Here is a 23,129-nt window from a genome sequence, read left to right on the forward strand (position 1 = left end):
CTTTATAATTAGATTCTTGTTAATTAAATAGAAGGCAATGATGTCCTTTCACATTAAAAAAATGACGTATTTTTATGTCTTTAACTTGAGTACATCAGTTACAACAATTTTATCTCAAAAAGTTACTTTGGAGAATTTCATGTTATCCAAGTAATTAAAATAAATGATTTGAAAAAGAAATTATGTTGCTTTTTAATTGCCAATTTTAGTCCACTTGCTTACTTTGTGTTAATATAATTCAATTAAGGAAAAAAAAGAAATTGGACTAAGGAAACATTGCAAATTACTAAATATTATGGGAGTTCTTGAGCCGCTTAATTTTTCCATCTTCCCTATCCCGTGCTATTGTACTCAATTTTATTTTATTAATTATACATAGCTTAAATATGATTTTATTGCCTTGAAAATCTTTCTTTATTGCTTCACATGGTTGACCCGCGGGGGGGGGGGGGGGGGGGTTGGGTTGGGTTGGGGGGATAATTTAGTTCAAAAAATTTCCTCAAACAATCACTTAAACGGACATCAATTAAAAACACCCTCTTGGGATAATTGAAGAGAGTTTTTTTGCCAAAAACTAATAGGGAATTTTTCGCAACTCACTAATAATCTTTTGCAATTCACCCAAAGAAATGCAGAGTTAGAATTTGGATTCAAGTTGAGATTTTTTCAAGCCCTATGGAGACGTACAACAAATTGGAACTAATAATACAGGCACTCAAAATAATAATAATAATAATAATAATAATAATAATAATAAAAAGAGAGTAATTGCTATAATACCCCTTTTTGGTAATAACTAGAATGATCTGCTAACATATTTGCCATAATATAAAAGCCCACAAAGAAGATAGGGCAGGGTATTCCTTGGCAGCAGATAGATGATATGGAAGCCATACAGAATTTATCTAGGATATTCATGAACTTAACCATGAAATGAACAAATAAAAATGTACAACAAAATAAGAAGATAACAGGTCTCGTGATTAATTTTCCATTCTACAACTTCCATTTTTTTTTTTTTCTTTCTATATGTGTGTGTATATTTTGAATGGACCCATCCTATACCGTATTGTCTCCCCTTCTTTACAGTGTAATTCCAGGTAACCTGTTCCCACTTCAAATGCAGATGTATCTTGACAAGATCTTGATGAGTGACATTATGCATCCCTCGTAGTTCAGTGGCCAACGGTATGCCCCAGCGGAGATTGAACAGAATGATCAATCATGGAACCTGCATTTAGAGAAAACCCGAGTCTCGTAATTTTGGTAATTACATTGTTGTCCACAAGGTCTCTGAAGGACCTTCATGGTTTACTAACTACAGTGTTACAGTGCTACTAATGCATGAAGAAGCAAAAAAGTGTTGAGCAATAGGTTTAGAGAAGAACAACTAATGTATGAAACATACATGCTCACCTCTTAGACCAGAAAGAGAGATCACTCTTTGTTTGATTTGGACCAAAAAAAACCCTTCTTTCGTGTAGAGTGATTCTCTGACATCGATCTACTACCCTTTGATCCAAATGAAAAGTGGCGCCTCAAGAAAGGCTTCCCTAAGGAGCTCTTCATGCTGGAACTTGAGCTCATCTTGACACCTTTTCCCTCACATCCACTACTTTTCTGGCGATCAAACACGCAAGAATCACCACTAATATCACTATCACTGATCTGGTTCCTAAATCTCTTATTAATTCTAGACTTCAAGTCCCTTTCTGCTCTCAATGCTTTTTCAGACAACTTCAGAATCTGCTTCTCCCCAAAAGTACAGACCGGGCAAGATGGGTCATATTTGTTGATTTCAGGTGTCATATTCTCCAAACACTCGGCATGGTAAACATGCCCACAAATAAGAACGGCAACCACAGCAAGCTCATTAGTACCAATAATTTTTTGGCTACTCCAAGGAGATCTCTCAGTTAAGAGCTTTGAGCAAAACCTACAAGTTCGCATATCAATGGAGGCACAAGCTGAAACTCCACCACTAGATCCGATAATCTTGTCATGATTGATGCCCAAAGACTCACTATCAAAAGACCATCTCTCTTTACGAGAAGTTGCCATGAGCTCAGAGACAGCAGGGATGGACCAACCATCCGAAGACCCACCATAAGAGCCCCTAGTTGATCCATTGCTCCATCCAGGGAAAACATGAGAAGAAACTTCTTCAGAAATCAATAAGTTTGGTGATTTCAATCCTGGAATTTGGCTATCAGATACTTGCCGTAATAGTTGGTATCCGGGAGAATGGCGGGGTAACCTTGACGGAGTTGAGCTTGCAGGAAGTATGTGACTTTGAGATGACAAAGGGGATGTGGACAAAGATGAAACTGAACGCACCGAAGGTGACAGTTTTATGGGAGACTGATCTAAAACTGCTGGTGATTCTGTCAACTCTTTTACCTAAAAAGCAAACAAAGAAAAGCATATATGGGATACTTATTGAAAACAGGAAAATGAAGCCACAGATTGCAAAGCACACCATAATGCATCGTTACATCTTTTACTAGAACAAACTCAGGCTTTTCTGCTCTTACCCCCATAGAAAAATTTCTGGAGATTGATTGACCTGAAATAGATAAGTAGAAAGGTATCAAATACGGCACCACATGGTAAGCTACTGACATATTGGATATTGTAAGCTAAATAAATTTGGGATGTGAAAAGCAGCAGGTCCTACTTAGGCAACTGTTGAGGCCCCGTGCAAGACTACCAAGGCCATATTTCTTACTGACACTATGCTTTCACCATCCTGAGTGAATCACTTAAATATAGATATATAACATTTAATTGTATACAAACTCACAAGAAAAAGAGAGAGAAAAGAAACGAAGGTGTCTAATACTGTTTCTGTCATCTCTTGCATTAAAAAAAAAAAAGGTAGAACTATACACCAGTTTTAAGAGGGCAGTCATCCTAAAGCACAAGGAGGGGAGTAATTATGAGAAATAACAATCAATATATGCAGCATCACACCAGATTATAATAATTATTTCAGATTTAAGAAGATAGTATAGACTAAGAACACGCATAATTTTGCAGTACATGCAACATTAAGAACAACAAGGGATCATTGTAGAAACAAATGCAAGCTACAAGCAAATGAGATGCTTGTCTTTTTCTTTTTTCTAAGTAAATGATATCATTAAGAAGTGCAATAGGGGCACACAACACATCACACGTCCTGCACAAAAAACTGGCACACACCACACCACATGTTCTTCACAAAAACTATGTATAGAAGAAGAAAACCCTAAATATTATCATATACTAACAAAAGAGTGCAGTTTTTCTATCGAATCCCAAAAAATTCAAGGCCTGGATTCACTCTCCCAGTCAACCAAACTATAAAGAGCTCCCAAAACGGCACTCATCAAACCACAGATCTAGTTATCTAGTTGTATACCCCATTGAATGATTATTGATTGCCATTTTTGTTCTCCCTTAATATGGCACGGGTCCACATCAAACAATGAGGCAGCATTTCCTGTCTTCTTTTTCATCCTCCTGACATTACCATGGTACCACCTCTCCAACCAAGAAGGAACCTTTGCCACTTATATAGGAAAAACCCAAGACATCCCAGAAAATGCCAACAACAAAGACCAAACCTCCATAGAGACTCTGCAATGAGTAACGAGATGGTCCACCATTACCCCGCCTCCTTAGACATACAACAACAATTAATGAGAATCTCTATTTTTCATCCTCAAGTTATCAATCATAAAAATCTACCTGTGGGGTACTAACAAAACACTCCAAAATCTGTCTGACAGTGCCATTATTTGCCTTCTCAAACAATAGAACAAACATTTCATCAACACAATAGTATTATTGCTGAACATATTAATCTACATCTCGATCATTCATCTAGCATCACCATTCATAAATGAATAAACAACTACCTTTAGAAGGTTAACATCATAAAAAGACACTGATTTGAATACCTTCAGAGGGCTAAAACAATAGTAACAAAACCAATGCAGAAACAGGCATAAAAAAATCCCAAAGGCACTTGGAGGGGTTAAACTGTCCGAGACCATGATCTTTTGAAGGTGAACCAATGCATCACACAGGCATCAAAACCTTTTCCTTATTTTCACTCCACTAAAGCTGTATTTTAATTTACGATAGAAAAAAATGTTTGTAGTTTCTCAGTCAGCTACTTGATACTGTGAGCATAAGAACCAACTATTTATGAACTCATTGTATTACAGTTTAAGTAGTAACCTGTGGCATGAGGTAAAATTGAGAGAAAACATGGTCTGTAACCTAATGGGTGGGATCTGATCCAGCAAGTAGAGAGACTCATGCACATGGGAATACCGTAACATCGTTATCCTAATTCCTTTCTTCTAAATATTATAGGATGGGTTCTCCTTGGTCAAATTTTAGGATCACTGCAGTAAGGATCATCTTCTTTCATATGATACGGAGCATGTGCTTTCAAAACTTCTACACCTTATCTTTCCTATCTCATGCTTTCATTATTGTGTGACTTGGTTGGTCTCTTTAATCCTTGCATTTCACTAATGATGCCAACACCAAAAACTTCACCCATCTCTTCTCATCACTTGGATGCTATCTCACCATTATAAGATAAAAGGAGGAGGGTATTGAATCCAAATGGCCAGCTTTTTTACTCTATACTGGTCAAAATTATTTAATCTGGAGTCTCCATGAAGTAAAACGATACCCAATCTTGATGACTTAAGATCGCAAATAATTGGATATTCATAGAAAGGGAGGTATTAGTCATATTTGTTCCAAAAATCAGGAGAAACTAAAATGCTCCAAAGGAGATATAATAGCTCTTATATTTGGCCTAAAATAATGCAAGAATGGAAGTGCAACAAGTAAACCTTAAATTCTATTATTTTTAATAGTCAACCAGAATGGTTCACTTTCTGCCATGTAACTAAAAAAAATGAGTATTTTTAAAGCTTCTTAAAAACATGCTAACCAAAAACAATAAAGTGAATGACAAGTAAAACTACTTCAGTCCTCAAAATGAAGTAATTATAAAGAATGTATATAACACAATATCTACATATCAAATGTTGAAATTTTGATAGTAAAATGCACTGTGAAAACTGGGAATTTTTTTTAAAAGGCCGTGCAAGTCTCCCGTGTATCAATTATAAAAAGAAAAAAGAAAAAAGAAAAAAGAAAAAAATCAGCTCCACAAGAGTTCCTGTGATTTTCATTTTGAACAGATTCATTGCAATATAAGAATTGATTATTACAATTAAACAATTCCCTTCCTGTGATTCTCATTATGAACAGATTCATTGCAAGATAAGAATTGATTATAACAATTATAACAATGCCCTTTCATGTAGGAAATTACCTGAAGAAGGAAGCCTCAAAATCCCAGAATTGCCTTCAGAAATTGGGGACTTCTGCCACGTGACTGTTCGCAAACTGTCCAATGGGCTTCCCTCTTCTGATCCATATGTAGTTTCCACTGTGGTTCCTGATTTAATTTCCAATCCATCATTCCCACTGACCCCATTAAACCATTTCACAGAAGTCTCTTCTCCTGCTACACGCCCTCGGTTGTCCCACCGAAAGCTCCATGATGGCGAATACTGGACAGTCCTGTGCAAACCTTCGCTGTTTGATACGTTCGTTATAGTTTTGTCTTTAGCAGCAACACAACAAGCAGACCCCATGCTCACTCATATACAATAACTAAAACTTCACAGCTGATACCACTTGCACCAAAAATTCCAGCTTTGTTACTCAAAAAACAAGACCTAGTTAATCCTCTGGAATATAAATAAAACAAGTCAACTACCAGTGTGCAAATTGATTATATGAACAATCATAAGCATACAATTACACAGCAACAGGAATTACATGTATGCATGTACACATGGATATTCAAACAAACATGTATATATTCATATTACAATAATAGCAGATGGAACCTTATAATGTTCATTTGCAAGGGTAGATAAGCATGAAAAGCATAAATATACCATCAGAAATCTTTAATAAAAGCACTAAATATCTTTTGCGATTTCATAAAAGCATTAAATATCTTATGCGATTTAGAGGGAAAAAAATGGTTAGAGATTGGAATATATATATATATATATATATATTGAAGAAAAGATAAGAAATTTGTATTTATAATAAATTAGTCTTCATTGAACCAAAACTCTATCCATTATTCAAGTAACAATCACCATACATTTAGCCCGAGGACAGAATCCAAGATAAAGAAAAAATATGAATATTTCATATGAGACTATAGGATAAACTCACAACTGACATATTCTTCACAACAACAAACTTGGATTCTGAATTGCTGAGAATTCTAGCAAATATAAAACCCAAATTACAGAAAGGCCAAACACAACCAAAATTGCTAGCTAATGTACCAGCACATAAAAAGATCAATTTCTGGTAATAAGATGATCATGTTTCCAGTTCTAATAATTTTAGATTTTAATACTCCGTAAAGACCCAAATTATTAGTACGTACAACACCAGATGTGATGGTCAAAGTTTCTAACTCAAGAACAATAATGACAGTCAATTCAACAATTACCGCTCACTCAAAACATATTCAACCAATCTGACTAAACAGTTCCATTTCCAACACTCACCACATAAATCAAACTTGAAAAAATAAAAAAATAAAAAAACCCACTGTGTTCACACACAAGTAACGAATACAAACAACAATACTGGAAACAGAACCAAAAAAAAAAACCCAAATATATATGTGTGTGTGTGTGTGTGTGTGTGAAAAGCAGAGAACCTCAAGTCGATTTGATCTGCTACTTAGCAGGGGATCGACTTAGAGTGAGTCTAAGTCGCAAATCCCGAAAAGAAGAGGAATCAAACAACATACAGGTCTGAGAGATCCGAAATTAATTGCGAAAAAACAGAAATCACAATCAAAACAACACCAATTATTTCTCGAAAACCTTGCGATTTTTCCCAAATTTTTCTTTGATCAATCAAACAGTTGGCTACATATCGTCTATCACATACATGAAGTCTCCGTATATATAAACAAAGAAAATCTGGAGAATGACGTGATCGCACCGTACCTGTTGTATCGCGAAGCCGCCAGAGAAGAGAGAAAGCTAGAGAGAGAAGGTAAAGAACCTCCACTGTGCGCGTGTTTGTAGAGATATAGAGAGAGATAAATTGTTTGATTCTTCTCCTTCCGAGTGTGTGTAATGTGTGTGACAGTGTGAGGTCGTTTTAAACGGTTTCCACAATTCCGTCACCGTCTGTTGTCGTATTTTCTGTAAAAAAAACCGTTAGTTCATGACGGAGTTAAGGGACACATGTCCTTAGCATGTCTTTAAATGGATAAGGGTACAACGAGCTTGCCTCACGGTAATTCTTATTTAAAATTAGGTCATTTTAAGTACAAAAAATAGCACAAAATTTACATTATTATGCTGTATATATTAAAATAATTTTACCATAAAAAAACACAGCTAAAAAATATTTTAAAATAAAAATATATAAGTCAATAACAATATATTTTTTTTATCAAATTAGGTTAAAAAAAAAAAAAGTGAAAGTGAGAGACGAATGCAATATACCTTAAGGGTGTGTTCGGTTGCACAGAATTAAATTATTGGAATTGAAATTTGAGGAAATTTTAATTCAATTTTTCTAGTTGTTTTTCTCAAATTTCCTTAATTTCAATTTTAAGACTCTAATTTCATGCAATTGAACCGAACCGAACCTAAATGAATTTTGATTGTATAGTTCTCTTGAGGGTATTACTATTTTAGTCGATAACATAGTTCTGTATAACCGGAATGATGAGATTAGGCTTGTAAATGAATATATTCGGGTCGGATCAAGCCTGATCTGAATCGAGAAAAGTAATATATGATTCGATTCTACCGGATAACTTGACGAATTATTTATTCTTAAATTCATATTCGATTTTGTTATTAATTGGATATCCGGTCTAAAAAATGTAATCTTTTATTTATCCATAGCATATATATTATATATGTATTTTAGCATTCAAAGTTAAAAATTCCATTTCATATTTATCCTGCTGGCCAAAGACCAATGTTAGACATTGTATTGAGAAAGAAGAGAGCGTGACATTCATTAGATTACATCCCCAGAGGCAGAGCCAGAAATTCAATTAAAAAAAAAAAAATTTACTGTAAAATAATATGCTAATTAATGAGTAATATAAAATAAATAAATACTCGATAAATATAAGAAAGAAAAAATGAGAGAAATTTGAAAGGAAACAATTAAATTTTGATTCAATAAAGAAAAATTAAAATTTTCTTTTAAAAATAAATTAAAGGAATTTAAAGAGAAAAAGAAAAAGGAATACAAAAATTAAGAAATAATTTTAGCCAGTAACAAGAAAATTATAGATTCTTCAAATCGATAGACAAAAATAATAATAATATTAAAATAAATAAATAAATTACTGTAAAATAATATGTCAATCAATGAGTAATGTAAGATAAATAAATACTTGACAAATATAAGAAAAATGAAAGAAATTTGAGAGAAATTTGACAGGAGATAATTAAATTTTGATTCAAAAAGAAAATTTTAACTTTTTTTTCTAAAAGAAAAAGGAATTTAAAGAGAAAAGAGAAAGGAATAAAAAATTAAGAAATAATTTTAAAAAATAAAGATTTTATGGGTGGCATTATATATATATTTTCATAATAATAAAACTTTACTCTATATATATATATATTATTCGGAAAACAATACTTAGATTTTAACCGATGGTCTACACTATTTGTATAATAATTTAATTACTGTCTATAATTTAATAATTAAAATAAAATATATCCATTTATTATTATGAATATGCCCCAAGCATCCACACCAGACTCCGTGCTGTCACTGCTGTCTCTTGGTCGGTGGCATAATATCATGATTTATAGATATTCCTGAAACCAAAAAGAATTACATTGACTGGGACTGATAAGCAACGTGGCAGATTCTCTTTTTGGTTAGCTGCAACGTGGCAGGTTGATGGAATGTGTTACTTTTTATAATGGCATCGCGTCCGCACGTGCATCACGTGTTCCTGCAAAAGTCTGTGTTTGATCACTTGATCGAGCCCTTATTTTGGGCTGGTGTCGACAAGCAGAGAATTAATCATTGCTGTATGAAGTAGGGAGATTATTAATCACAAATTCTCACTAAATGTATCAATTTTTTTTTTTTTTAATATCTATTTTTATTAGCAGGATCATAATTTTTTTTTTTTAAACTAATATTTGCACAAATAATAATCTCTATCCATATAGATCTCTGGATAATTACTCAGAAGTATATTTTGTGCAATACCCTAGAATTTTTTTTCATGATTTTGAACTGATTTTATCTATCCCAAGTTTGTTCACAAAGAATGGGAGAAAATATTTACCATTATCCCATATCATTCCGGCCCTTGAATGTGGTGGGCCTATCACCACATTCATGATCCATGGCTCCCATTGCTTTGGGTACTATAGTTCCAACTATTTAATACTTTCTCGAATTTAAACGAGTGTTATTTGATAAAATTGAAAAATAAGTAATGAAAAATTTTAAAAGTTGAATTTTAAGTGCTGAAGTTTTTAAGTAGTAATTAAAAAAATAAATATTTTTTTATATATTTTTAAATTTTCGTGTTCAGTTTAAAATTTTATCTCATTTTAAGTGACGTTTAATATTTTGAGTGATATCTAAAATAACGCACTTAATTAAATAAGCTGGATTGCGTAATCAAATATTAATTTATCTATAATGTCTATAATTAATTTATCTGTAATACTAATCATAGAGCCTCATTGGTGAGTGCTACAAGATCTAAGTGCATTAGGTTGATTCTATTATTAGAACCACAACTTAATGGATCTTATTTGGTATATGGTTTCCCTTGCCATTTAAAGTTATTTGATTATAATTAATATGAGTAGCTGAAAACATTGCCTATGCATATTTCAAGTAATATTTTTACTCTCTATTTGAAAAAGTGTGTTAATAATTTCCTAATTCTTCTAACATTGTGCCAAAATACTCCTCAAATAGAAATCTAAGATAAAGTAATATAAAGTAATCTTATTCATTATATATATATATATATATATATATATATATATATATATATATATATATATATATATATCGGTATATAATTCTTTACATTGCAAAAAATGGGTTTTCGAATTCAAAAACAATAATAGTTTTTGGAATAAAGTGCAAAAAGCACCCCTATAATATGCTTACAGTGCATATCACAACTATCATGTGTTAAACGACGTCATTTTGCTGTGTCCATTTTCGCAATTTTCACAAAATATGTATTTTTAAATAATATGTAAAATGTGTATATGGCAATTTAGGTAAACTGTACCTTATATGCGTTAGGAGGGACTTATTTGCACAAATTAAAATTTTAAGAGTATTTTAGGGGTGGGATATGTACACTAAACATATTATAGAAGTGTTTTATAGTCTTGACCCTAATATATATATATTATTTTAAATGCCTGGAAAAGTGTTTTTTTTTTTAATTTTTAATTTTTAATTTTTTCTCCTTTTTGAGAATGCTTAGGAAAGCTGAGAAAAATACTTTATAAAATTTTAATTTTTGTTTTATTTAATGATTTTTTTGTTGTGACAAAGTAAGAAAGGAGACTCAAACACGGAGTTTTATTGATTAGGCCACTGTTTATTGCACTAGGGGTGGCAATATTTGACACAACATGCTAACACGATACGAGATAAGAGGGTTTGGATTTGGGTTAATCGTGTTCGTATCGTAATCGTGTTAATGCAGATTGATCTGTTAACCAGACGTGTTGTGTTTGTGTTTGACTATGCTAACACCATTATAACACGATTAACTAACCAACGACTAATGGCTCTAGCGGTATCAATCTCTTACTTTCTAAAGGGAGATCAGGGGGTCAAGTCTCAGAAGAGACAAATACATGTGAATACTAATTAGAAAAAAAAAAAACTAAACGTGTCAGATAAATGCGTTATATTCGTGTAAAAAATGACCTATTTAGTTATGCGTGTAAAATAATTATGTCATATTTGTATAAAAAATGACTTAAACATGTCTTTTCATATTATTTCGTGTCAAATCTTAATTTATTTATTAAGTGAGTTACGTGTGTCGTTTCGTATTACACGTATAATATTCGTGTCATATTTATGTCAATAATTAATACGATTAAATCCTAAATTGCACTACATATTTTAGAATGTTAAGGGGAGTGACATGTGGCTGAGTTTTGCACGTAAATGACACTTGTCTGATTAAATAAATTCGCTGAAAAGCTGTTTTTGATTTATTTTAGGTTCATGAGATACCATAAATACCCTCACATTTGTATAAAAGGATGATTAATTAAGGACATAAAAGTAACTGAACCTTTTGAAGTGCACGCTATAAAATGAACTTGATTTCTGTCGATATGTTGGTGGCGTGTGCCATTAACAGACGCTAAGTCAAACAAAAATATCTTCACAAGCAAGTCATATTTAAAAGTGATAAAAGGTTTTGTTTCATTTATGGACTTGAATACCATTTAATAACACAAGTCAGTCAAAATTAGGTACTTATCCATTTTTTATTTTATTTACCATATTCATTAATTAAGGTAAATTACAGTGACACCAAACTATGGTGAATTTATTGTCATTTGACTTGTTTCTTGACGTATTTAAATAATAAAATTACTAGTTTACATTAATTAGACTATTTACATGGACAAAAATATCCCTCCCTCTAAGTCAGTCAAAATTAGGTAGTTATCAATTTTTTATTATTTTATTTTATTTACCTGTACTTCTTAATTAGTGTAAATTACAGCGACACTCTCAGTGATTTGTTATATTGACAACCAAATACAAATTGACTCATTTTTTAACATGACACTAGGTTTGATAAAGTTTTGACACCAACCATATGACGCATGGTGAATTGAGACACCTCAATGGTCCTTACACATGGTGAATTGACATTATTATCCATCGACACATTCAATTATCAATTTATTCAATACAATTCCTTTTTATTGACCAAAATGCCCTACTAATAAACCAAACCAACAGCCACCACGACCTGTTCACACCCATAACCACCATTTCATAGCCCTACCATAGCCGCCACTAAATTCACTTCCCCCAAAGATCAACACACATATCTGTATAATATATATGTATAAAGATCAACACACAAAATCTGTTTTTGCAAAAATCAACTCCTAGCCTCTCTCTGTATAATATATACATAATATATCTGTATAAAGATCAACACACATCTGTTTTTGCAAAGATTAACTCCTAGTCTCTTTCTGTATAATATACATACATATATATGTATTAATAACCCGTAATCCATCTTCTTTCCTAAATCTACTTCCCCCAAATTCCTGTAATCTATCTTCTTCTTATATATGTGTGTATGAATATATAGATCGTGATTAATCGAACCACCACCGCCATCATTGTTCTTCTCGCCGGAGCTTCAGCATCGAACCACCATCGCCATCATTGTTCTTCTTTAGCTGTTATTGTTGTTTGGTATGATGGTTGCCTTCGTCGAACCTTCCACTGGTCGTCACTGTCGTCGAGAATAGCGATTGGATCACAAGCTTTGGTTTGGTGGTGGGTTAGCGTCGGTACGATGGTGGCGGCTGTGGATGAGGAGAAGTGGTGGCAGCGACTGTGATTGAGAAGTGGTGGCAGTATAAGGAGGAAGATGATGGCAGCGATTGTGGTTGTTGGGGGAGAAGCGTCAACTGCTGTTGTTGGGCAGAGGTGGCGACAACTGTTATTGGGTAGAGGCGGCGATGGCGGATCAAGATGGTGGCGGCGGATGTGGATGGGCGATGATAGAGGTGGAGGAAGGAGGCAGTGAGATTGGTTATATATATATATATTTATATGTGATGGTGTTGATGTAATAGTGTATATATGGGTAAATTTGACTTTTCATGAGTTCTGATATTTTACTATAAAAATGAATAAAACATTGAAGGGCAATATCGTCTTTTTTAACGTTTTAAGGACTTGTTTGGATTAAAATTCTCATAGGGGGTGTTTTTGTCTAAAGAACGGCTAAGTTGTATGACTGTCAATATAACAAATCTCAGGGAGTGTCATTGTAATTAATCCCAAAATAAAAGATAATAGTGAGTCAAAATTTTCGAAATGAACAACTAATATGGAACGGAAGTAGTGACATACATAGTATTATTAACCATACATGTAGATTGCAATTAACTTTATAAATGTGTATATATAAAGATGACATCAGATCTTGTGCAATTTCAAGAACTAAAATTTTTATTTGGTGTCAAATAAGAAATCAAACCCTCAAGTTTTAATCTCAACAATCAAAAACATCGCTGGAACCAATTGATTTCCTATTAATATATTAACCTGTGCTTGATTTGTGTGTGTGTGTGTGTGTGTGTGTATATATATATATATATATATAGATCTTCATTAATCCTACTTCTCTCTTCAATGAATTATGAGACTGGGACCCTAAAATAACACATTTTTTGGAACAGTGACTACCGATTTTTTCATTGTCCAATCTTTGGCTTTTTCTCTCGCACTTATCTAATTTAAAAGCAAAAGCTGTCATTCAGTTGATTTTGAATTTACATATATAGTTCATTTTTTATACATATATATATATATATAGATCTTCATTAATCCTACTTCTCTCTTCAATGAATTATGAGACTGGGACCCTAAAATAACACATTTTTTGGAACAGTGACTACCGATTTTTTCATTGTACAATCTTTGGCTTTTTCTCTCGCATTTATCTAATTTAAAAGCAAAAGCTGTCATTCAGTTGATTTTGAATTTACATATATAGTTCATTTTTTCTCTCATTCATTACTTTGGGCATTATATGTTCCTCAACGAAACAGGGTAGGCCTAAAAACTCCACAATTTTGAGAGGACGAGCTTTCAAATGCGAGCCTTTATAGTTTAAACAAATATATATATATATATATATATATATATATATATATATATATATGTATATGTATTGGCCCATATCCTATATATATATTTTTGGCCCAAATTAGACAGGGCCGGCCCTGCAACCAAGCCATGTTGACAACAATTTTTTTGCTTAAATTGGAGTCTACTCTTCTTAATACAAATATATGCATTCACATGTATACTAATGCACATTTGGTGGAGTATGAGAGTAACCAATTTGTGTATACTTGTTTGCTCGTACATCGATTCACCAACACCAAAGACTTTCTCCGCAAGTACCAAAGATTCACCTTTAAACCCATAAACCCTAAACTGAGTTTTTCAAGTACTGCATGACCCTTCAATTGAAGAACGGACTAAGTGCATAGTAAATCTTGTCACTAATTGCATAAAGCAAACGACCCTCGAACTCAAACTCATGTTCTCTTGCTTGGCAACTCTAGCTTTTCTGGGAGTATCAGAAATGCATCCGTAGTGTTTGATGAAATTCCAATGTGAACACGGTCTGCAAATGCAGTCTGTTTTTGGGTTATGCATAGGCTAAGCTTGGGCTAAGTTTTTTACACCACATAATAGTAACTCTGCTTGTATGGACTGCACAATCTAAGCCTTTAAACTGGCTCCAGAAATTCAGGCCACCCTAAACGGTCATAAAAGTTCGGTTATTTTTTGGGCATTATGTGAACAATGTGGCTATTCTCATGATTTGAAACCGTCTTCTGGAGCTTGACAGTCCAGGGTACTATGTCTTTATGCAGATATTACTTTTTGATATCGATGCAGAGAGCGACTGGATAGAGAAGCCTTGGTATTTGTCCAGTTTTGTTTGCATCAAGCAAGGAGGAGAGAATTTTCATTTGGTTTTGTTGACCTTAACCAGTTCATATGGTGGAAACACATATTTTAAAGAAATACTTGGCAAACCTATGGCATTGATCAAACAGACAAGGTGCTTTCACAGCTCTCATCCATGCATCATGTTACTATGACCTAAGTCACACAACTCTTATTAACTGGTGCCGCTCTCACGCTCCACACGTGCTCCCGCTTTCACGCTCCAAGCGTGCTCTTGCTCTCGCACCCACTCTGTGTGACTTAGGTTATGACCAGGTGAGAATCTTGACCTAGAATAATATGTACAGCCACTTTATGACTGCTTAGTATTTGCACTTATAATTCTTGGTTTTCATCTTTTTATGACCTTTTTCTTCTCAAAATGTTTATAAAATATGACTTGTATTATACCAGAAGAGTGGAAGCATCTTGTGTTTATTTATTTATTTTGGCAAGTCTCCTGACTGGACTCGAAGTTTTCTGTCCTCGCACATATGACCTCATTTGTTAGTCTTAAGGATATCCTCTTGTTTGGGCTCAATGTGATAGATGACATGTTCCTAAAGGCCGACTTTGTGATTTAAGTAGAAGAAAACCCAGAAGAAATAGTTTGTAGTTCCAATATAATAGTTTGAAGTAATAGTCACTCAAATACTGAGTCAGGCTGATGAAGACTTTGGTTCAATCGAGTGGATGATCTAAGAAAAATTAATCCATTATTACTTGAACGACTCATAGAAAAGAAGCAAACACATTTGAAGTGGGCTTAATGAGTTTTTCCTGGCCTGTTGGTGTCAGAGTACTTTTGATAATTGATACACTAAATTTTCTGTTTGTATTTTATTTTTTACTTTATCATCCTTAATTCATTATTGTTAGTGTTTGTTGCATTTCAACGTGTTGACTATTACTCCGTGGTTCTGAGATTTGGCATGCTTACATATTTTCTCAGTTCAATTTAATTTTCATGTCCAATATCTTGATCATATGCCCAAAGTTTGGTTGAGAAACATGTGCTAACATTAGTCTCTTTTAGGCAGAAAAGATTTTAGTAATTTTTCTTGCCATGTTGTTTCTAGTCTGTTTTGAAGAGCCACTTGATTATCTCTTATCAAGAGAAAGCAATAAAGCCGAAAAAAAGTCACTTGAAAATATTTGGTGAGCTGAAACAAGTTTTAAAGTTGTTTGCCCCTATACAGAGATGATTAATTGGAAGGTTTTTTGGAAATGGGAACATGAACTCCTGCAGTTCTTATAATAAAAACCTGATATCCTAAAATACGTAGGCTCTCAGTGTGTTAAATCAGAAAACTTGAGAAATTTGCCATACAATACTGAATGACCCTTAAGTATCTCAAAGAGGTTCCTTGGGAGCATTTGTTTCGTTTCAAGCCAATGCAGCGGCTACTAAATTGCTGTCTGAAGATGAAGGGCTTCCTGCACTCAAATTTTCATTTTCCTATTGGTTTTTTTAGTTGTAGTTATTGATACGATCTCTCTCAAATAGTAATAGATTCTTGTTTGGTCCCAATGCCCACTACACTGCTATTTTATATTAAATATGGTTAATATTCTGGTAATTTTGGATCAAATATTCATGAAAGTACAACATTATCTGCCTTGCTGGTCTAAGATTTATATAGTCAACCTATCATCCCTCTGAATTAAGAGCCAAGCTTACGGCCACTCTTTTTTTTTCAGTTTTTTGTGTCAAGTAACATTGTCACATGAGCAACTAACTTGTCTGATCCCATTTATTTTGTGTCATGATCATGTAACACTGTTAATATTTGATCCAAATGGTCCATTGGATATATCTTATAATCAGTAGGCCACGAAGGTATACTTTCCACTGGACCTCCATTGTTTGTTCTGTTATAGTGGTCTGGCTACAAGTCATCTAAGATGTACAGCAACACGAAAATATCACATTCTTAGTATTTGTGTTGGGAGGCAAAACCATGTGATTCCTCATTGCATATAAGTATTTTGTCAACCACACTGCTTTAGTCTTCACCACTCATTCAATATGAGAATGCTGGCCATAGAGCATATGCTCTAAGGCTCCTGTGTAGGTTGTTTCAAGCAGTGGTAGGGCATCATGTTTTTCAAAAAAAGGTACATTTTACTCTATCACCGAATTCTTGATGGTGAGTTGGAAGACAAAACCATGTGATCCTTCATCTGTAACACCACCACCTGAATCTCTCTTGACCAATCATTCTACATTTCAAAGGATTTCTTACATGCCCTTTTACCTATATATATATATGCACACATATTAGTCAGTCTAGAACCAACACAACTCTTTCCATTCTTCACTCTCAAAGCATTCATTTCATCATTTGTTTTGCAAACTCTTTGTGATCTTTGTCTCTTTTGTTGTTCATACAACACAATGGGTTTCCGCATGCCTCGTGTTATTAATGCTAAGCAAATTATCCGCATGCCTTATTCGGCAGCAGACCAAGTTCTCAATGTACCGAAAGGCTATTTTGCAGTTTATGTTGGAGAGAGTGAAATGAAGCGATTCGTGGTTCCCATATCATACTTGAACCAGCCTTCATTTCAGGTCTAGTTAAGTCAGGCTGAGGAAGAATTTGGTTTTGACCATCCAATGGGTGGTCTCACAATTCCCTGCAAAGAGGACATCTTCATTGATATCACTTCACAGTTGAGCAGATCAAGAGACAATTCTATGCATATAGACACAATTTTGTAAAGCAGTAGTCATCATTTCCATATACAAATTTCAACTTTGTACCTTTTGTATTTTTAGATAGGAGATTGGGGATTGAAGAAAATGTCCCCATGTTTCAAAATATTATAAAGTATAGATCATTTTGTTCTCAGTCAATTTCAAAAGCAAATACATTATTTCATTGAAATCTTTGTTTCTATAGATTTTATAATTACTTTCGGGTACAATTTTTATATTTATTTCCTAAAATAATTTTGTAATTGCATTAATCAGAAAAATCACTGAAAAAGAGGGGGAAAGCTATACTTTCAGCGCAATAGGGTGTTTAGATGTCCTCATCTCAACTAAACCTTAGCAACTTGGCTTAATTTTCACACTGTTCTAGAGAATAACAATCAAAGCTGATATATTTGTGAAGTAACTGTTTTAAAGCTCACCTCCCGAACATGTAGCACTAGTATTAGTTTTGCATAGACAATAAAATTAGACTTATGACATTTTCAATTGCTTAGAGCCAAATTTTAATGATGATTAATAATGACATGCTAACTTGATGATCTCTGTATTGTGTCCTTCTTTAGTCCTCTTAATTCACTCTTCGTCCAGATTAAGTAACCAAGGAAAAAGTGCAAAAATCATCAGTCATTTATCTTCGTTCTCTATTTGTTTCCGAAGTTCTGGGCAAGAACAAGATCAATTTGGCTAAGATCTGAAAGATGCTGGTCATTAGGTCCTACAAATTGGAATAATCCCCTGAAATGGCTACACTTCTTTCAAATCATCACAAATGAGATCAGTCCATCTATTTTTAGATGTTATCATATTTCTCAGAAGAATTTTGGACAAAGTTCAAATGGAATGGCTAGTGATGAGTAGGTCATATTAGTTTCCATGCCTCCATCTGTATATATGTACATGTTACTGGAAGAGAACCATAAAATGCTGCCAGATCTCCATTTGAGCAGAAAATTTTTGCTAGCTGAGTTTAATTGATATATTTACCAAAAAAAAAAAAAGAGTTTAATTGAAACAAAATATATTTGCTCATAGAATGCAGCAAAAAAGATGCACAGTTGATATAAAATCTATAGAAACAAAGATTTTGAAGAAATAATGTATCTGCAATCTGGAAGGCTATTTTATATAACAGAGAGGTTGTTTTGCAGCACCTTTCTTTCTCCATTGGTGATGGTCAGAGGTTTAGTTTATTTTATGATCCGTGGTTCAATGGACACACTTCACAACAAATGCTTGGTATGAGAGGACTTTTTCCTACAGGTTTTCTGTACACAGACACTATTTCTGTCCTTTCCTCTCCTACTGGTTGGAGGTTACCTGCTAGTTGGCCTTCTGAAATTGGAACTTTTCTGGTTCAACACTCTGTTTGAATCTTGAAGATGCTATTAAATGGAAACATGGTTCCTTTTCGTTCAAGGCTGTGTGGAATGTTTGTAGATAGTGATCCAGCTCCTTGGTGCAGCCTAGTTTGGAACAATAACAGGCCTAGAATTGCTGTTCAAACTACCCTTGTTTTACACAATGCTTTTCCATCCTACTTCAATCTCAGAAGGAGAGGTTTTTTTGGTCCAGCCATTTGTCATAATTGCTTCTCTGAAGCTGACTCTCCAGACCGTCTGTTTATGCTAGAAGTGTATGGAACTGGTTTATTCAGATTTGTCATTGGGATGGACTTATTAATGTGACTCACTTTTCAGAAGTATTGTTATGGTTTCAGAGTCAGACAAAGGGTCAGTCTTTGAAATCCAAATTAGTGAAGTGTTAGTTCACAGCAATTTTGTGGAGCATTTGGAATGAGAGAAATAGAAGAGTTCATAGTGGTACTGTATCATTTGGCTATGGATGCAAGCTTTGAAGGATTGACTGCTATGGGATTGTCCATTACTGATCTCCAAGTCCTATTCTGAAGTCCCTATGTTTTTTTGCTCTTTTGTTCTTCTTGTAGTGTCTTCCCTGGTATTGTGCCATGTATGCTATATGCTGTGTGGGAGTCTTGTTAGTTTATCCTTTCTTTTGTAAGGTTTGTGTTCTGCCCTGGTTTTGTTTTCTTTTTTCTCTTTTGATTCTTGATTGGATCATTTCTCACATGTACTTAAATGTTTCATTTTTTACTGAATAATATACACTCATTCAGGGAAAAAAAAAATGTATTTGCTTTGAAATTGTCAGAGAACAGCATGACCTATACTTTATAATTTTTGAAACAAGGGACCAGTTTTTTTTTTTTCATCCCCAGTATCCTCTCTGAAAAACAAAGGTACAAAATTGAAATTTGTACATGGAAGTGATGACTACTGCTTTACAAAATTGTGTCTACATGCCTAGAATCTTCTCATGATCTGCTCAATTGAGAAGCTATATCAATGAAGATGTCCTCTCTGCAGGGAATTGTGAGACCACCCATTGGATGGTCAAAACCAAATTCTTCCTCAGCTTGACGTAGTAAATCCTGGAATGAAGGCTGGTTCAAGTATGATATTGGAACCACAAATCGCTTCTTTTCACTCTCCCCAACATAAACTGCAAAATAGCCTTTTGGTACATTTAGAGCTGTTGAAGCTGCTTGGTCTGCTGCCGAATAAGGCATGCGGAGAATTTGCTTAGCATTGACAATACGAGGCGTGCGGAAACCCATTCTCTCTCTGACAAACTAGAAAAGAAACAAAGATCAGGAGGAGTATGCAGAACAAATGAAAGTTTTGAGAGTGAAGAATGATAAGACTTGCGCTGGTTGTAGACTGACTGATATGTGCGTGTATATATATATAGATAAAAGGGTATGCAAGAAATCTTCTGAAATGTAGAATGAGTGGTCAAGAAAGGTTTAGGTGGAGGGTGAAAGATGATCACATGGTTTTGTCTTCCAACTCATCATCAAGAATTCATAGAGATAAGAGTAAAATGTATTTTTTGCCGAAAAACATCACGCCCTACCACTGCTTGCAACAACCTACAAAGGACCCGCAGAGCAGATGCTCCATGGCCAGCATTCTCAATATCAAACGAGTGGTGAAGAGGAAGAAGAAGCACAGTCGGGCATTGAGACCAAACAAGATTCTATTATTAATTGAAAGATATCATGTCTATAATTACTATTAAGAATATCAACAGGAAGATGAATATTTTGAGCCCAGGAACCCCAAGTCTTCAGTCAAAGCAATTATGTAGTAGCTGCATTGTGGCTTGAAATAAAACAAATGCTTCCAAGAAACCTCGTTGACGTACTTGTGGGAAATTGAACTGTAAATGAACACAGGAACGTATGAATCCAACGTAATGCTATAGATATAGTGATGGAAACTAATATGACCTACTCATCAGTAGCCATTCCATCTGAACTTGATCCAAAATTCTTGTGAGAATGTGGTGAAAGCTAAAAATAGACGGACCGATCTCAATTGTGATGATTTGGAAGAAGTTCAACCATTTCAGGGGGTTCTTGTTGATACTCCAAATTTGTAAGACCTAATTACCATTTTCAGAAACAAAAAGAGCATGGTGCATTAAGAGGACTAAGGAGGGACAATATAAAGAGATCATTAAGTTAGCACGTCATTGTTAATCATCATTAAACTATGGTTTTGGCAATTATAAATGAAATAGTCTAATTATGCATTTACAAAATTAATATTAGTGCTACATGCTAAGAAGGTGAGCTTGAAACCATTATTGACAAATATATCAGTTTAACTGTATTGCTGTATTGCGCACGCCCCTGCTGCTGGGGACCTGCAGAGGTTCCTAAATAGATTCAAATACGTTGACTAAATTGCTCTCTGAAGATTTAGGGCCTCCTGCACTCAAATTTTCATCTTACTATAGGTTTTTTTATTTTTATTTTTTTTATTTGTAGTTATAGATACGATCCCTCTCAAATAGTACTAGATTCTTGTTTGGTTTCAATGCCCCATTACACTGCTATTTTACATAAAAAATGGCTTATATTCTGGTAATTTTGGATCAAATATTCATGAAAGTACAACATTTTCTGGCTGGCTGGTCTAGGGATTATGTAGTCAACCTATCATCCCTCTGAATTAACATTGTTACATGAGCAACTAACTTGTCTGATCCCATATATTTTGTGTCACGACGCATGTAATGCTGCTAATATTTGATCCAAATGGTCCATTGGATATATCTTACAATCAGTAGGCCACAAAGATATACTTTCCACTGGACCTCCATTGTTTGTTCTGTTATAGTGGTCTGGCTAACAAGTTATCTGAGACGTACTACAGCACGCAAAATATCACATTCTTAGTATTTGGTTGGGAGGCATAACCATGTGATTCCTCATTGCATATAAGTATTTTGTGGACCACACTGTTTTAGTCTTCACCACTCATTCAATATGAGAATTCTGGCCATAGAGCATCTGATCTAAGGGTCCTGCGTAGGTTGTTGCAAGCAGTGGTAGGGTATCATGTTTTTTTTTTTTTAATTTAAAAAAGTACATTTTACTCTATCACGGAATTCTTGATGATGAGTTGGAAGACAAAACCATGTGATCCTTCATCTGTAACACCACCACCTAAATCTCTCTTGACCACTCATTCTACATTTCAAAGGATTTCTTACATGGCCTTTTACCTATATATACACACACACACATATTAGTCAGTCTACAACCAACACAACTCTTTTCATTCTTCACTCTCAAAGCATTCATTTGTTTTGCAAACTCTTTGTGATCTTTGTCTCTTTTGTTGTTCATACAACACAATGGGTTTCCGCATGCCTCGTATTATTAATGCTAAGCAAATTCTCCGCATGACTAATTCGGCAGCAGACCAAGCAGCTTCAACAACTCTAAATGTCCCGAAAGGCTATTTTGCAGTTTATGTTGGAAAGAGTGAAATGAAGCGATTCGTGGTTCCTATATCATACTTGAACCAGCCTTCATTTCAGGACTTGTTAAGTCAAGCTGAGGAAGAATTTGGTTTTGACCATCCAATGGGTGGTCTCACAATTCCCTGCAAAGAGGACCTCTTCATTGATATCACTTCTCAGTTGAGCAGATCATGAGACATTTCTATGCATATAGACACAATTTTGTAAATCAGTAGTCCATTTCCATATACAAATTTCAGCTTTGTATCTTTTTTTTTTTTCAGATAGGAGATTGGGGATGGAAGAAAATGTCCCCCTGTTTCAAAATGTTATAAAGCAGAGATCATGCTGTTTTCAGATTATTTGAAAAGCAAATACATCATTTCATTGAAATCTTTGTTTCTATAGATTTTATGACGACTTTCGGATGCTGTTTATTTTATTTGTTTCTCTCTTCTTCTTTATTTATTTATTTATTTTTTTGTCGTTGCCTAATATAATTTTGAGGGGGGAAAGTTATAATTTCAGTGCAATAGGGTATTGAGATGTCCTCATCTCAACTTAACCTTAGCTTAATTTGCACACTGGTCTAGAGAAAAACAGTCAAAACTGATATATCTGTGAAGAAACTGTTTTAAAGCTCACCTCCTGAACTTGTAATACCAATATTAATTAGTTTTGCATAGACAATAAAATTAAACTATTGAAATTTTCAATTGACAAAAGCCAAATTTTAATGACGATTAAC

General features: G+C 34.1%; 3 protein-coding genes and 1 pseudogene across 6 annotated transcripts; 2 read left to right on the forward strand and 2 right to left on the reverse strand.

The window, feature by feature from the left end:
• Positions 1-768: 768 nt before the first annotated feature.
• On the reverse strand, positions 769-7,201 carry LOC132300608 (uncharacterized). Of its 4 annotated transcripts, none has more exons than XM_059797776.1 (5): positions 7,065-7,201; positions 5,348-5,705; positions 2,496-2,566; positions 1,417-2,400; positions 769-1,231 (listed from the first exon to the last, which is right to left on the reverse strand). In XM_059797776.1, the coding sequence occupies exons 2-4, from the start codon at positions 5,670-5,672 to the stop codon at positions 1,438-1,440; spliced, it is 1,359 nt and encodes a 452-aa protein (XP_059653759.1). In that variant the 5' UTR covers positions 5,673-5,705; positions 7,065-7,201; the 3' UTR covers positions 769-1,231; positions 1,417-1,437. The 4 variants fall into 4 exon arrangements, with proteins under 4 accessions (XP_059653759.1, XP_059653760.1, XP_059653757.1 ...); XM_059797777.1 differs by having other exon boundaries at positions 2,535-2,566; positions 5,348-5,768; XM_059797774.1 differs by having other exon boundaries at positions 5,348-5,768.
• A 9,835-nt stretch (positions 7,202-17,036) lies between these two features.
• Positions 17,037-17,727, forward strand: LOC132300609 (auxin-induced protein 15A-like; annotated as a pseudogene).
• Positions 17,728-19,681: 1,954 nt separating this feature from the next.
• On the reverse strand, positions 19,682-20,299 carry LOC132300611 (auxin-induced protein 15A-like). Its single transcript, XM_059797780.1, has one exon. It carries the CDS (start codon positions 20,181-20,183, stop codon positions 19,881-19,883), a length of 303 nt encoding a protein of 100 aa, XP_059653763.1. The 5' UTR covers positions 20,184-20,299; the 3' UTR covers positions 19,682-19,880.
• Positions 20,300-22,048: 1,749 nt separating this feature from the next.
• Positions 22,049-22,786, forward strand: LOC132300610 (auxin-induced protein X10A-like). Its single transcript, XM_059797778.1, has one exon. The coding sequence runs from the start codon at positions 22,274-22,276 to the stop codon at positions 22,574-22,576; it is 303 nt and encodes a 100-aa protein (XP_059653761.1). The 5' UTR covers positions 22,049-22,273; the 3' UTR covers positions 22,577-22,786.
• The last annotated feature ends 343 nt before the right edge of the window (positions 22,787-23,129 follow it).

The sequence above is a fragment of the Cornus florida genome, unplaced genomic scaffold (genome assembly GCF_030987335.1).
Source record: "Cornus florida cultivar Cherokee Brave unplaced genomic scaffold, ASM3098733v1 CherokeeBrave_3.0.0_Hap2_Chr03, whole genome shotgun sequence".
Lineage (NCBI taxonomy): Eukaryota > Viridiplantae > Streptophyta > Magnoliopsida > Cornales > Cornaceae > Cornus > Cornus florida.